General features: G+C 38.2%; 1 protein-coding gene across 15 annotated transcripts in view; it reads left to right on the top strand.

Moving 5' to 3' along the window:
- DOCK9 (dedicator of cytokinesis 9) overlaps positions 1 to 13,553 on the top strand; it is a 170,954-nt gene that overhangs the window by 107,857 nt on the left and 49,544 nt on the right. For all 15 annotated transcript variants that reach the window (XR_009555171.1, XM_060233659.1, XM_060233655.1 and 12 more), the window contains exons 23-34: positions 243 to 332; positions 616 to 731; positions 1,547 to 1,616; positions 1,713 to 1,838; positions 2,274 to 2,345; positions 5,314 to 5,460; positions 6,380 to 6,463; positions 8,096 to 8,207; positions 9,302 to 9,480; positions 10,812 to 10,928; positions 11,066 to 11,186; positions 12,630 to 12,763. Coding sequence is in view for 14 of the 15 variants with exons in the window: in XM_060233659.1 (XP_060089642.1) it covers positions 243 to 332; positions 616 to 731; positions 1,547 to 1,616; positions 1,713 to 1,838; positions 2,274 to 2,345; positions 5,314 to 5,460; positions 6,380 to 6,463; positions 8,096 to 8,207; positions 9,302 to 9,480; positions 10,812 to 10,928; positions 11,066 to 11,186; positions 12,630 to 12,763 (1,368 nt within the window). In the remaining variant the exon portion in view is untranslated. The remainder of the gene's footprint in view (positions 1 to 242; positions 333 to 615; positions 732 to 1,546; positions 1,617 to 1,712; positions 1,839 to 2,273; positions 2,346 to 5,313; positions 5,461 to 6,379; positions 6,464 to 8,095; positions 8,208 to 9,301; positions 9,481 to 10,811; positions 10,929 to 11,065; positions 11,187 to 12,629; positions 12,764 to 13,553) is intronic.

The raw sequence follows: 13,553 nt of genomic DNA, 5'->3' as shown, positions 1-13,553 counted from the left end.
TGATTTTCATTATAGCAGCTGTTGCTAGGGCTCACTTCATAGTGAGTAGGAAATATGAGAGTCAGACAGAGAGATTAGAAATAATTGTCAATTGCTAGGTGCCTTATTCTTTCATTTTGGGGGTGGACCACAGTTAGACCAGTAAAGGTAAAGCTGGCAATGGTGAAAAGTATGATGGAGTCTTAGAATTCAGATCACGTGTTAAATTGTCTTTACCTGTGCTTCCATTTCTTTTGTTGTAGGACCAGCATTTAAACAATTTCTTCCAGTATTGTCAAAAAACTGAGTCTGGAGCTCAAGCCTTAGGAGCTGACCTTGTGAAATACCTTAAGGTATGAAACTACAGTGTATAGTGTTGCAATATGATGAGAGCACATAAGTGGCAGTCTGAGCCACCAGCTGTCAATTAAAATATTTTGTGGTCAACTTTTGTGGTCAAGCTCAGCTTGATTGTTTTAAAGCAGATAAAGACAACTAAGTTCCCCTGTGGTGGGATAACTTGGCTGCCTGCCTTATTCAGCTAAGTAGCAAGGATGCTTTTTACCACAATGTGGGGACAATTACTTGCTTAAAATATGCAGTGTGATTCCAGTTTTAGTTTTTCTTTTATTCTAGAGTCTTCATGCTATGGAGGGCTATGTGATGATAGCTTTTCTGCCTACTATTTTAAACCAGTTGTTTAGAGTCCTTACTCGAGCAACTCAGGAAGAAGTTGCAGTGAATGTAACAAGGTAAACAATTCGATTAATGACTCCCAGTAAATATGAGCTTTTCGCTTTAAATTGCTGAAGGTGTTTTATTCCTTGTCTCTGAATTTACTCTGATTGCAATCCCAGATGCGTAACTATGTTAGTCTGTACTAGCAATTAAAGCATAAATCCTGTGACAGTTTTAAAGACTAACAGAATTTATTCCAGTATTTGCAGGTCACTTTATCAGATACATGGAGTGTGCATCCAGAAAGCCAATAAATTTATGTGCACAACAGAAAGATAGTTGGGGCAGGGAGGGTGCAGTAGGATGTTATGAGAGAAAGGTTGGTTTGAAACAAGAAAAGTGTCATTAATACACTTGTAATGGGTGAGAGCCACTACCAACTGTTATTATATAGGCAGAGCAGGATTAACAAAATATCTAATGAAAAATAAGCAGATACAACTATAGAAGTGTAGCTGAATGTATTAACATCTGTAATACGATATGCAAGACAGAAGCATGTATATAGAATTAAAGAAGTGTATAACTGAACATGTTAATATCTGTAATAGGTAGGACATGCAAGACAGAAGCATGTATAGTGAGTGAGGAATTCCAAATTCTCCTTAAAGGAAAGAGTGTCTTAATTAATTCTGATTCAACAATTCATAGTGGATTCTACCTTTGAAATTCTTTTGTAGGGGAACAGTAGCTTGTAGATCAGCATCAGAATGCCCTGGAATAGTAAAACATTTTGTCCATTGGTTTCTGAATGTTGCCATTTTTAATGTCAAATTGGAATGCTTTCTTATGACCAAGAAATCATATGATTTATGCTCATTTCATTAAGGGTCATCATCCATGTAGTTGCCCAGTGCCATGAAGAAGGGCTGGATAGCTATTTGAGATCCTATGTTAAGGTAAAATATACTAAGTATCAAAGGTGGCAACATTAAAACATACATAATAATCACACTTACATTATGTAAAGTTAATTCAATTTCTCCTTTCTGTAGTATGCTTACAAAGCAGAGCCTTACATTACTTCAGAATATAAGACTGTTCATGAAGAACTTGCCAAATCCATGACTACGATCTTGAAACCATCTGCTGACTTCCTTACAAGCAATAAGCTGCTTAAGGTATATATTCTTTGTGTTAAGACTGCCCCTTCAGTTGCTGTCTTTCCCCCCTTTTTTCCTTTGGTTTTTTTGTTTCATCTGGTATTCCCTTAATGATCTTTCCTTCCTGCCCTGTTTTTAAATGTAGTTTTTAATGCATTTGTATATGTTTTAGCTTTGGTTTTAAATTTTTAATGTGTTTTTGTTTGATTTTAATGATTTTTGAGATGTGCTTGTATTATATTTTTTAGTCTGTTAGCCACCTTGTTGGGCAGAAAGACATAGTATAAATTTTGTAAGTAAGACTTGTTATAAACCAGAGTAAGCTAACTTATTAATCATAAAATAAAATACTGTTAGATATAATGATTACAAGAAAAAAAGTTGTATAATACCTCAGGTGAGATATATTTAAACATGCATAGTTTAACTAACTTTTGTTTCTGTTTTTAATAGTACTCTTGGTTTTTCTTTGAAATACTGATCAAATCAATGGCTCAGCATCTGATAGAAAATGGTAAAGTAAAGGTATGTAAATTATTTTTAAAAGGTTTAATAAGCCATAAGGGTATTTCATTGGCCCATTTTTTCTTTTGCAAGACACTAGAAAGATATACACTGCAATATGAAAAGGTGATTTAAAAAAGAAACTCAATACTGTAAATAATTTTGAGTGACTGCCTTCTCCAGTACTGCCTAGCCCAGCTGTTAAGATCCTTAAGTCCTGTTCTCTGTGCCTCCCCCTGCAGAGGTGAGGTATGTGGTATTGGTGGCATCTTACTTCTAGAATGCCTTCCCCTTTGAGGCTCATCAGGTGCCTGCACCTTATCATCTTTTCAGGTGGCAGGTAGAAACGTTTTTGTTTTTACATAGAATCCAAGTGGGCAGCTGTGTTGGTCTGAAGAAGTAGAACAACTTTTGAGTCCAGTGGCACTTATGAGCTTTTATGGGCAGCCATACTTCTTCAGATACAATGTGCCTGCACATGAAATCTCATACTTTGAATAAACTTTTGTTGGTCTTAAGGGTGCCACTAGACTCAAAAGTTGTTTTTACACAGGCTTTGATCTAAGAGGTTCATCTTTTGAAATGTGTTTTTGTAGTGTGTTTGTGGCTTGTGGACTGTTTTAAACAAGAACCAATGGGTTGAAATTAAATCAAAAGAGTTTTCAACTAAACATTGGGAAGAACTTCCTGACAGTTCCTCAGTGGAATGGGCTTCCTTGGGAGGTGGTGGGCTCTCCTTCTTTGGAGGTTTTTGAACAGAGGCTAGATGGCCATCTGATTTAAGTGCTGATTATGTGAACTTAGGGAGATCACAATAAGGAGGGCAGGATGGGTTGCAGTAGTGCTTAGTTCTTGTGGCCCTTTCTTATGTGCCCTTGGAATACTGTTCACCACTTTGGGGTCAGGCAGCAATTCTTCTCCAGACAAGATTGGCCAGGGATCCTGAAGAGTTGTTTTGTTTTTTAAATTTGCCATCTTTTGGTCTTGGAGCAGGTGTCACTGGGTGTCTGTGTAGAAGGTATTTGTGAATTTCCTGCATGGTGCAGGGGGTTGGTCTAGATGACCCTGGTGATACCTTCCAACTCTGTGGTTCTGTGATTGAACCCCTGCTTTCTGCTCCCCCAGAAAGCAAGGTTTAAATGACTCCAAACCATTTAAATCAAACAGCTGAGTGGTGGTCCCTGTTGGCCAGCTATTTGGAAACCCCTGCTTTCTGCTTCCTGTGGCTTGTAGTGGAGAGCAGAAAAACAGCTAAGTGGCAGGGACCATTTTTCATGACAAGCAGAAAGCATGGTTAAACCTTTTTTTTCTGCTCTTCACAAACCACTGAGAAGTGTGCCAAAATTTGTGGAAGTTCATGGCGGTTCTTTAGTTTGCAACCATTGCTTTGTGAACCACAAACCAGCCAAAATTCGAGACAAACTTTAGTTTGTCAGCTGGTTCATGCCCATCCCCAGTTTTTAACCTCTTAAGGAGCATCTGAGTGCACGATCTTAATTTAGAATATTGTAAATTCAAGCAAGTTCTATCTGTTACGACATGGTATTTCTAGAGGTCACAAGCAGAGAATGAAAGAAAAACTACTCAGCATCTAGTATTTGGAGATGTGTTGCCTCTAAACTTGGAGATTTTATTTAGCTAGCATGTGTTATACGTTCTTATACTTGTCATTCATGAATTTGTCTAACGTTCCTTTAAAGCCACCTACACCTGTGGCAGCTACTAAATAGTGAGGCAATGAATTCTAAATTATGAAGTACTTTTCTTTTGTATATTTTGAAACTAATAAATTTATTTGGTGACCAAAATAAATTTAGGTGACTGGTGTTTTGGGAGAAGGAGAAAATTTCTCTGTCCATTTTCTCTACATAATGTATAATTTTTTAAACCTCTAATGAATGGATGCTTCTTGTTGTTTTGTCTTTAGTTACATAAGACATTAATCTGCTTTTAAATTTCAAAACATACTTTCTATTCAGGAGTCTGTAAACAGATTTGAAAGATTCTCTTCAGTTTTTCCTCTTGGGACCTGATAAAATAAGCTCATTTATCTGTTTGGAATTACAATAATTAAATCTGAGACAGTTTCTGCCAACATACATCTTTACATACATGGAACATAACAGAATTTGAGGAAATAAATCCAATATTTTCCTGTATTTTAAAAAAGAGTTTTGTGGCACTTCAAAAACCAACAGATTACTTGAAGCATAATCTTTTATTGGCTAGACTCAGAGCACTTTTCATCAGATGCTCTAGCTCATGAAGGTTTACACTTCAGTAAATCTGTTGGTCTTTAACAACCAGCAGGAAAGACTGTGCTGGGGAGGCACGTTCTCGTTGTGAGAAGGGGTAAAGTGTAAGAACTTTAGCTTCTGTTAGTAGGAATTCAGTCTACTCACTGAACAGATTCCTTCCTGTATTTCTTTACTCTGGGTACAGAGAAGGTCTGAGTAAGGTTTCTCTATGCTGCAAGCAAAACTGAGAGCTTCAAACCCCTTCCAACCCTCCCAGCAATTAACACAGAACAATGGTCACATTCAACAGCCAGTTTCCTTATCACTACCCTTCCAGGAAGCCCCACCAAACAATGGGCACATCCACAAACCAATTGCCCTTTCATCACACCCCCTCCAGCCTAGAAATAGCAGCTCTCCAGCAGCCCTGGCTCCACTCAATGCACAGCAGCCAAGAAGGTCTGAGCGCCTGCTCCGGCTGCAACGCCACTGAGGATGTTCTCTGCAGCTGAGAACGAAACGTCTGGAAGGAAAACTTTCTCCAGTAGAACACGGCACTTGATCCCGAAAGATTCTACAAACCCTAATGATGTTACCAGCCGTGAAAACCTGAAATCTTTGAAAACTGAGAGCTCTAAATGAACCATTATTAAGAGTTCTTACAATCCCTTGAGATGGCTTTAAACTTGGTCACTTTGCATATCAATGAAGTGTTCAAACTTGAAAATCACAACTCTCAATTCTGTTTCTAGTTACTACGAAATCAGAGATTTCCTGCCTCTTACCATCATGCAGTAGAAACAGTTGTCAACATGCTGATGCCGCACATTACTCAGAAATACAAAGATAATCCAGAAGCTTCAAAAAATGCCAACCATAGTCTTGCTGTCTTCATAAAGGTGAGTGCACTTCTTTATGGGCTGTATCCAAATAAAACTTCATATACTCAACAAAGCAAGGAGGAGAAGGGAAGCCACTCCAAGGCTTCTTTGGGTAGCAAAAAGCGGGATATAAAAAAAAATTCCTTCTCCTTTGTCTGAATCTCAACAAACAGAACCATTTCATTGTTGACATCTCGTAGCTAGTCCAGAATTCATGAGTTGGACAGGCTTTGTTTATGTAAAATCCAATTTATTGTAATCAAAGTTAAGAAATCACTGACCACTTATTAAATAAACATAGTCTTCACCATGAAAATAGATTGATATGATCTTGAGTATGATAATGAGCAATTGTAAATGGATAGAAGATGAAACATTGTTGTGTTAGAACTGTGTGGTTTGTATTATATTTTATCAAGTACCCACTGATTGGCCTTGCACTCTTTGTGAAAATTCCAAGCCTAAAATGTGTGGCAATATGACACATTATAGTTTGGTTTTTGCTTTAGCCTATGCTATTTGGTACATTAAAATTTTTAAAACCTTGTTTGGAATGTAGCTAACACTACATTGTTCAGATTAGGGCATAATTAATTCCTTGTTATTCTTAAACACACAGTATTATTAAGATGTTTGGTGTTTGGTTTATGATGATTGATGCCAGTTGTAAGGATTTGACCCCTTAGTGTTAGAAGATGGTTGAAAGACTCAAGGAACAGTGATCTTTAAGCAGCATTGGGACTTGTCACTTCCTGGATGAAAGATTTCCATGAATCCGTTTGTGTCTTATCTTGAGTGTATAAGAGAAAAAAAAATAGACATAAGTGTAGGAAATCTTCTCTATAGAATCATCCCTGCAAAGACCTATAGGGAACATTATTTACCAGACACTTTACTTTGGCTTTAAAACATTATTTATTTTCTTTTTCTTTTACAGAGATGCTTCACCTTTATGGACAGAGGATTTGTGTTCAAACAAATTAATAACTATGTCAGCTTCTTTGCACCAGGCGATCCAAAGGTACCATATTAAAAGAGTTTACTTGTAAAATGCTATGTTTGTGTGGTGTTCTGATGTGAGTACATAGAAACTTTCTTCTTTGGTTATAATAAATTAGTTACACATTTATGTCCAATAGCTACTACTTCTAAGAAAATCATTAGTCTTATCGTAAAAAGAAAGGAGATAAGACTGCACAAATTGTTATGCTGCTACTTGTCCTTGTACTATCAAAACATCTTGTGCAGAAATCTGTTGCAATAATTGGAAGTTATCCCACTTTAGCTGTGTTCAACTTTTGAAAAGGTTTCTAGGTCACTGTTTTTTACATTGAAAATCACAATATTCAGAACAATCCTGTTCATAAACTGTTCGTTGCTAATCTAAAAGATCACCTTTCTTGACTGAAGGAATGTTAAGTGGGGGCTCCAGTATGGTGCTGCTAAATTAGGAATCTTTCAGCCATTACAAGTCTTACTCTATTTAGTTAATCTACAGATATTACATGCTTACCAATCAGAGCTGTTGTAAATAGTCTTGATATTTTTCTTGATTACATTTGGTAATGTCTGCATAGTGTATCTGATGGAGAGAACTCTAGCCCATCAGTTCCCAGCCTCTTCAGTATGATGACCCACAAGTCCAAATTTACTTCGTATGATGGCTCAGCCAGGGCTGGCCCAAGGTTTTTTTGTGCTCTAGGCAAATGATGGCTTTGGCACCCATCTAGTTCAATATTCCATTTTCTGCAGTGGTTAACCAGATATTTTTGAGAAACCAACAAACATCCACAAAGAGTGCAGCTCCCCCCATTATGAACCTCAAACAAGTAGCATTCTGTCATAAACAGCCTTTGCCTATGGAGGGCTAGATTCTAGCTTCTGATCATTCTCTTTTCCATTATTCCCTCTAACCCCTGGTAAGACTCAGGAGGCATAGTCACTTGATCAACATGTATATGCAATGAAGAAAAAATAATAAGATAATGTATGACCTGGAAGATACTGTTTCTGGAGGTTATATATTGGTTTCCAAAGTATGAAACACAGCAATGGAAAGGGCAGGAGTGGCCATTAGGGAAGGTTAGCCTGTGACCCATTTTTAGAGGCTTTGCAACCCGTTTTTGAATCCTGACTCACAGGTTGCAAAACACTGCTATAGCCCATGCGCAAGATCAGAGCTGGTTAGCTCTTAAAGAGCTGGAACAATCTTGCACTTGGAGCTGGGAATTCCTGCTGTGCTGTAAAAGTTTACTGAGTGACCATGATCCTGTCCCAGTTTCTCAGTTTCACCTGCATTACAGGATAGTTATTGTGCAGATAAAGGGGAGGAGGGAAGGATTATGTCATAAGCCACTTTATTCCTGATAAGGGAGAAAAATGGGATATGAATATGTTTTATATTTTTGTAAATAAAATGTTTTATAAATGAAGTTGTTATTCTGTAATATTATATTATTAGATATCCTAGTGCTTGCATTATGCGTAATCTACCTCTCTCAGTGAGAAATGTAGACTGGAAATAACAAATAATAATGCCTTTCTTGAACTGCCTTTCTTGGACCTGGAATCAGTGATTTTTTTTAATTTAAAAATCTGTTTTCTATCTTTAAAAAACCCTAAATGTTGTATCTCTGTTAAATATATTTTGCAGACCCTTTTTGAGTTCAAATTTGAATTTCTCCGGGTAGTGTGTAACCATGAGCACTATATTCCTTTGAATCTTCCAATACCATTTGGAAAGGGTAGAATTCAGAGATATCAAGGTAAATGTGTATTTGAAATGTTAAAATGACATTGCTAGAATGTTCAAATTGTTAAACTTTTAGATCTTATTTAAACATGCTATTGCAGCTAAATAGAAGTTTACACCTCTTTTCCCTCCTTACACATTTCTTATTAGTGCAGGTAACAGTGCTACACCATGGGGAAAAATATGTAGGCAGGAAATTTAGTCACAGGAGGAAAAAAAAAACTTTGATAACTACAAAACTTGGATTAACTCCTTTCCCCTCCCCAATAAGACAGCTATGTACCACTTACTGGTTTTGTCCTATTTTCCTTCCTTTCCCCAACAGTGGACTCCCGCACTACTCCTGTAGGTAGGTGTAAGTTGTGCTGCTTGCTCCTAAACTGTTTTTCTAACATTAAAAACAATGATCTGTGGAAAAATGAAGTGTTTGTGGGTTATGGTATTCTGGTGTGTACCACAACATAACATGTTTTTAAAGAAATGTATGACATGACGACAGAGCAGAAGTCCACTAGACAACTATCTAGCTCTTGAATGATGTGAATGATGATGACAGTAAAATGGAGGAACTTGCTACTCATTTCCATTCTGAAAAGTGCCACTGTATTTCTTAAGTGTATCACTGATTTCTCTAAATTGCACGTTCCATTTTGTTAGTACCTAGTATTTTGCTTGTAGTCATCTACTTGCCTGATCTTAGCAGAATTTTCTGATGTATGGCTCTTTGCAGTATTCTTCAGACTGCATAAATACTGTCCACGTTAGCACATACTGCATGGAAAGAGTTTATTTGGACAGCAGCAAAACCATTAGCTACCTTTCAGAAGCTTATATTTTTCAAAAGTCATAAATTCATTAAAACTCATATCTTCATTAAAAGTCAGCATGTGTTCAGTAACTATAAATACAAAATAGCTGTGTTTATAGTTGAGCCTACATATTTGTTCTTGTCTTTGCACTGGTTTCTGTGAATGAGAGCTGTGAGCAGACATACGTTTTTATTCAAACATAAATGAGTTCACAGAATGTGCTGAGGCTTGTACTAATAAATGACAAGAATTAGAATTATACTCTTCCTCATCTCATGGCTTTTGTGTTTGCTTTCAGACCTTCAGCTTGATTACTCCTTATCAGATGAATTCTGCAAGCATCACTTCTTAGTAGGACTCCTTCTCAGAGAGGTGGGAAATGCACTGCAAGAATTCAGAGATATCCGCCAAATTGCTATCAGTGTTCTGAAGAATTTAATGATCAAGCATTCTTTTGATGATAGATATGCTTCCAGGGTAAATATATTTCAGCTTTTTTGTTTACTTTTTCCTAGTTGTCTTGCTTAAGGCATGTGCATTTTATATATGAGACAGTATGGTGTTAGATATTTACAAAAAGTCATCCAGTTCACTATTATCTATTCTGGGCAGTAGTGGCTTTTCAGGCAGAGGGAGGTCTTTCCAAGCACCAGCTGTAATTGAGAACCTTTCACTGGAGATGACAGAAGCTAAAACTAGGATCTTTTTGCATACAGACGATATTACTGGACCGCTGAAATGCAGCCCCTCTCCAAAGTTTTACCAGTCTTAGGACTCCCTTGCTGAAGATTATTGCTCATGGTGGGGGTCCCACAATGTATTGACTCCCTCCAGGTGTTAAACATCTGGCATATACAACATTGGCTCTAAGAAGAGTTAACAAAAGCTGAAAGCTGGTATACCCCAACCTCCACTCACCATTTCCCCTGCCTCCAGGATTATAGTATATTGCTGCCACCAACAATACTTGATTTCTGTGTTCCTTGAACTTCCTCCCTCCACAGAGATAATTTAGGAGCCCAAATTCTCCTACTCCCCTCAATGGGGGAAGGCTGCAGTGAATTCTTTGAAAATCTGGGTCTGGATATAGTGGCTTGGTATACTTGGAGTTAAATTTTTGATCTCCAGTGTGGGTAGGGAGCTCAGATATTGAATAATTTTACATTGCAAATATGGAAAACTAAGCTAAAACTTTGACCAGAGCTGGCTCACAGTTCAGGAACAAGTATTCGTTACCAGAACCAAAAAAAAGTCACCCAGTATGACATTGTATTTGCTGTCACAGTTTCCATTGGACTACAATGTTTTGGGAAGTGTCTCCATTTTTTAAAAACCATACTCTCTTACATGGGCTGGCTACATTTTTAATATAACCGGTCCATGTAAGAGTCAAGAGATTTGTTTGTGAAACTCTCAGTGAACTAGTACTCCTGGGCCCTGTTGTATTTGTTTTGTTCTGCTTGCTGTATGCAATTCCCTTAATATCAGCAGAAGAGATATTGTAGGACGGTATCCCAGAAAAATAATAGGCAGAGGATTTATGCCCCTCCCACCCCCCAGATCCTGGGCAGAGAGGCCAAGTCTGTAAAAAGTATATCAAAATGTTGCCCTCAGAATTCTAATGGTGACCACCTAGCATATTCTGAGGTCAAGTGATAAACAAGCACATTTAAAAAGTCAAGTGAATGTGTAACTGAAGAGAGGTTCTGATAAGAAATTTCTGGAGCTGATCTTCTAGGGAAGAAATATACTTTAGTATTGCATTTCTGCTCACTCCCATTAATGAGAACAAATGTGTTTTGCTGCAGAGTCATCAAGCAAGAATAGCAACGTTATATTTACCAGTGTTTGGTTTACTGATAGAAAATGCCCATCGAGTTGATGTCAAGGATATTTCACCTTTCCCCATTAATGCTGCTGGCAGTGTGAGTAAATGTTTTCATTATGAAATCTTGAAGCTTTCATTGTAAGTAATTAATGATCCACAAATATATTGCACCACAATGAAACATAAACATATTAAAGGATATGCAATAAAATAATTTTTGCCTGTTTTTGACAGAGTACAAAAGATGAAGCACTTAGCTTACCTGCTCCAAATCCATTGGTGACACCTCAAAAATCTGTGAACACGCTTGACAACAATCTTCACAAAGACTTATTTGGTGCTATATCAGGCATTGGTAACTATTTGAAAAATCACTTCTACAATGTGTTAATCTTTTAATGTCTTTTGAGTACTTCACTATATGTTTGGCTAAGAAAATTAAAATCTGATATCCTGCATGTAGATATTCTGCTGCATAAAATGGTGGCGGGGTGGGGGTGGGGGAGGACTTGGGCTGTAATGCCAGTATTGTATTGTGGATAGTACATAGGCTTTTAACATGAAAATGTATTGAAATTCCTGATCAGTTTATGAAACTTGCTGAGCATGGGCCACTTCACGCGGCTTGGGATGTCTTGTGAGGATGAAATGGGACAGATCATTTTAGGCCATCCTAATTTGCTTGGAGGGAATAGTAAGGCAAAAAATAATATTGTCTAGAGCAAGGATAGTCAATGTCTGGCATACTTAACGAACAGCAATTTATCGGACCATTTCCCTCCTCATACAGTACATCTGTGTTTGTAACTGGGTACACCTGAGGGACTTAACCTCTGAGATTATGAGCAGCACTTCCAGTGCTTGGCTTTTTCCCAGTATTCTGCCCAAGTAACAGCTTCTCCCTTCCCTAGCCTCTTTTTGTTTGTCATTTTCACAAGTAGGTGTTGCATAGGGGGGTGCCTACTAATGGTCTTAAGCAGGGTGTCCCCTGCCTTTTTGATCTTGTGGGCAGCTTTGAAATTCTGACAGACTGATAGGCACAATCACAAAATGGCTGCTAAAGAAGAAGGAGCCAACAACAAACATCAGGGGTTGAGGTCAGGTATAACTCTAACTCTTCAGCAGTTCAGTCAGAAATGTTGCCTGAATGAACATGTTATTGAAAAATATTTTCTTGTATACACAAAGCTTACCTTAAGTCCTGCAGTGAAGGTCACTGTGCAGTTGTAGCAGCTGTTGCTGAAGCATTGTATTTTTGAATCTGTACAGCTAATCAAAACGTGGTCAGTTGGAAACCCAGTGGGCAAAAGCCCCACCTGGCTTTGCCCACTTTCTAAAAACATTTGGTGGGCACCAGGAGAGGTGTCAGTGGGCACCACAGCACTCATGGGTACCACATTGGGGGCCCCTGGTCTAAAGCTTATGTAAACTTTCCTTCCTGCAACAGAAACTTAAGCCAAACAAGTAAGGGCCCCCCCATGCATTTTGACTCTCCCAGTGATGCTCAAGGTGTCATTCAATCCTGCTGGTGGGGTTAAACAGGCACTTCTCTAATTTTTCCTCTCCCACAAGCTTAGTTCTTGACATCTGCCTGATACACTGTCTGTAGTGGGTATCAGTTGAATATGGATCAAATCCCAGTCATAAGACTGGACTCTGCCTTGGATCCATACTACAGGGTGTCTGTATCACCGTGGAGAAAACTTAGTTGTAGGAATGCCCTGCCAGGTTATTCTAGAATGACTGTTTCTGTAATACAGACTATAATGCATCCCTCATCTCCTGTCTTCCTATTCAGCATCACCATATACCTCTTCCACACCGAATGTAAACTGTGTAAGAAATGCTGACTCAAGAGGCTCTCTTATAAGTACGGATTCAGGAAACAGTCTTCCAGAAAGACATAGTGAAAAGAGTAATTCCCTTGATAAGGTAAGAATTCTTTTGTACATCTGTGTTTGTAATTTTAGTTTTATTTATGATATATGCTTGATATCAGGAAAGCTCGTTAGTAGTTCAGCTGTGGCTCACTGGTAGAGCATCTGCTTGGCATGCAGAAGGTCCCAGGTTTAGTCCCCAGTATTTCCAATTAAAGGATCTGGCAGTAGGTGATGTGAAAGACCTCTGCCTGAGACCCTGGAGAGCTGCTGCCAGTCTGAGTAGACAATATTGACTTTGATGGACTAAGGCAGTTGCATGCATTCATGTGAATCAACCTACTACTTATATTGTCCCATAAAATGTATGTGTGTTGCTTTTGATATTTGGCTAAAGAGTTTCAGTACAAGTAAGAGTTGGCTAGACTGTAGGATTAGAACAGAAGGGTATTTTTTTCCCAGATTACATCTATTTTGTTAATATTTACAAAATGTTAATATCTATTTTAGCTTGTCAATTCATGTTCAGATTTTTTTCATTGCTTTTGGTTCCATTGGGAAACTTTATTCCAACCTATTTATATAAAATTCTCAGCAGTGATACTGCTTCATACAAATGAATTCATTAGTGTGTTAGAAACAGTTAAAGATCTTCATCTTGGTCTCTGTGCAGTCCCACACGTGGGTCTTGCTGCAGGCAACGGATCCATACTTCGGAGTCTCCAGTAGCTCGCCTAGAGTGTTTTTTGGCGCGCTCTCCCGCTCGCCCTGGGGAGCAGGCATCGACTGTGCATGCCTGGAGCGAGCAGGAGGCACCCCTCCCACTCAGTTTCTTCCTTTCCGCT

The sequence above is a fragment of the Heteronotia binoei genome, chromosome 3 (assembly GCF_032191835.1).
Source record: "Heteronotia binoei isolate CCM8104 ecotype False Entrance Well chromosome 3, APGP_CSIRO_Hbin_v1, whole genome shotgun sequence".
Lineage (NCBI taxonomy): Eukaryota > Metazoa > Chordata > Lepidosauria > Squamata > Gekkonidae > Heteronotia > Heteronotia binoei.
This window is presented reverse-complemented; position numbering and strand designations above follow the sequence as displayed.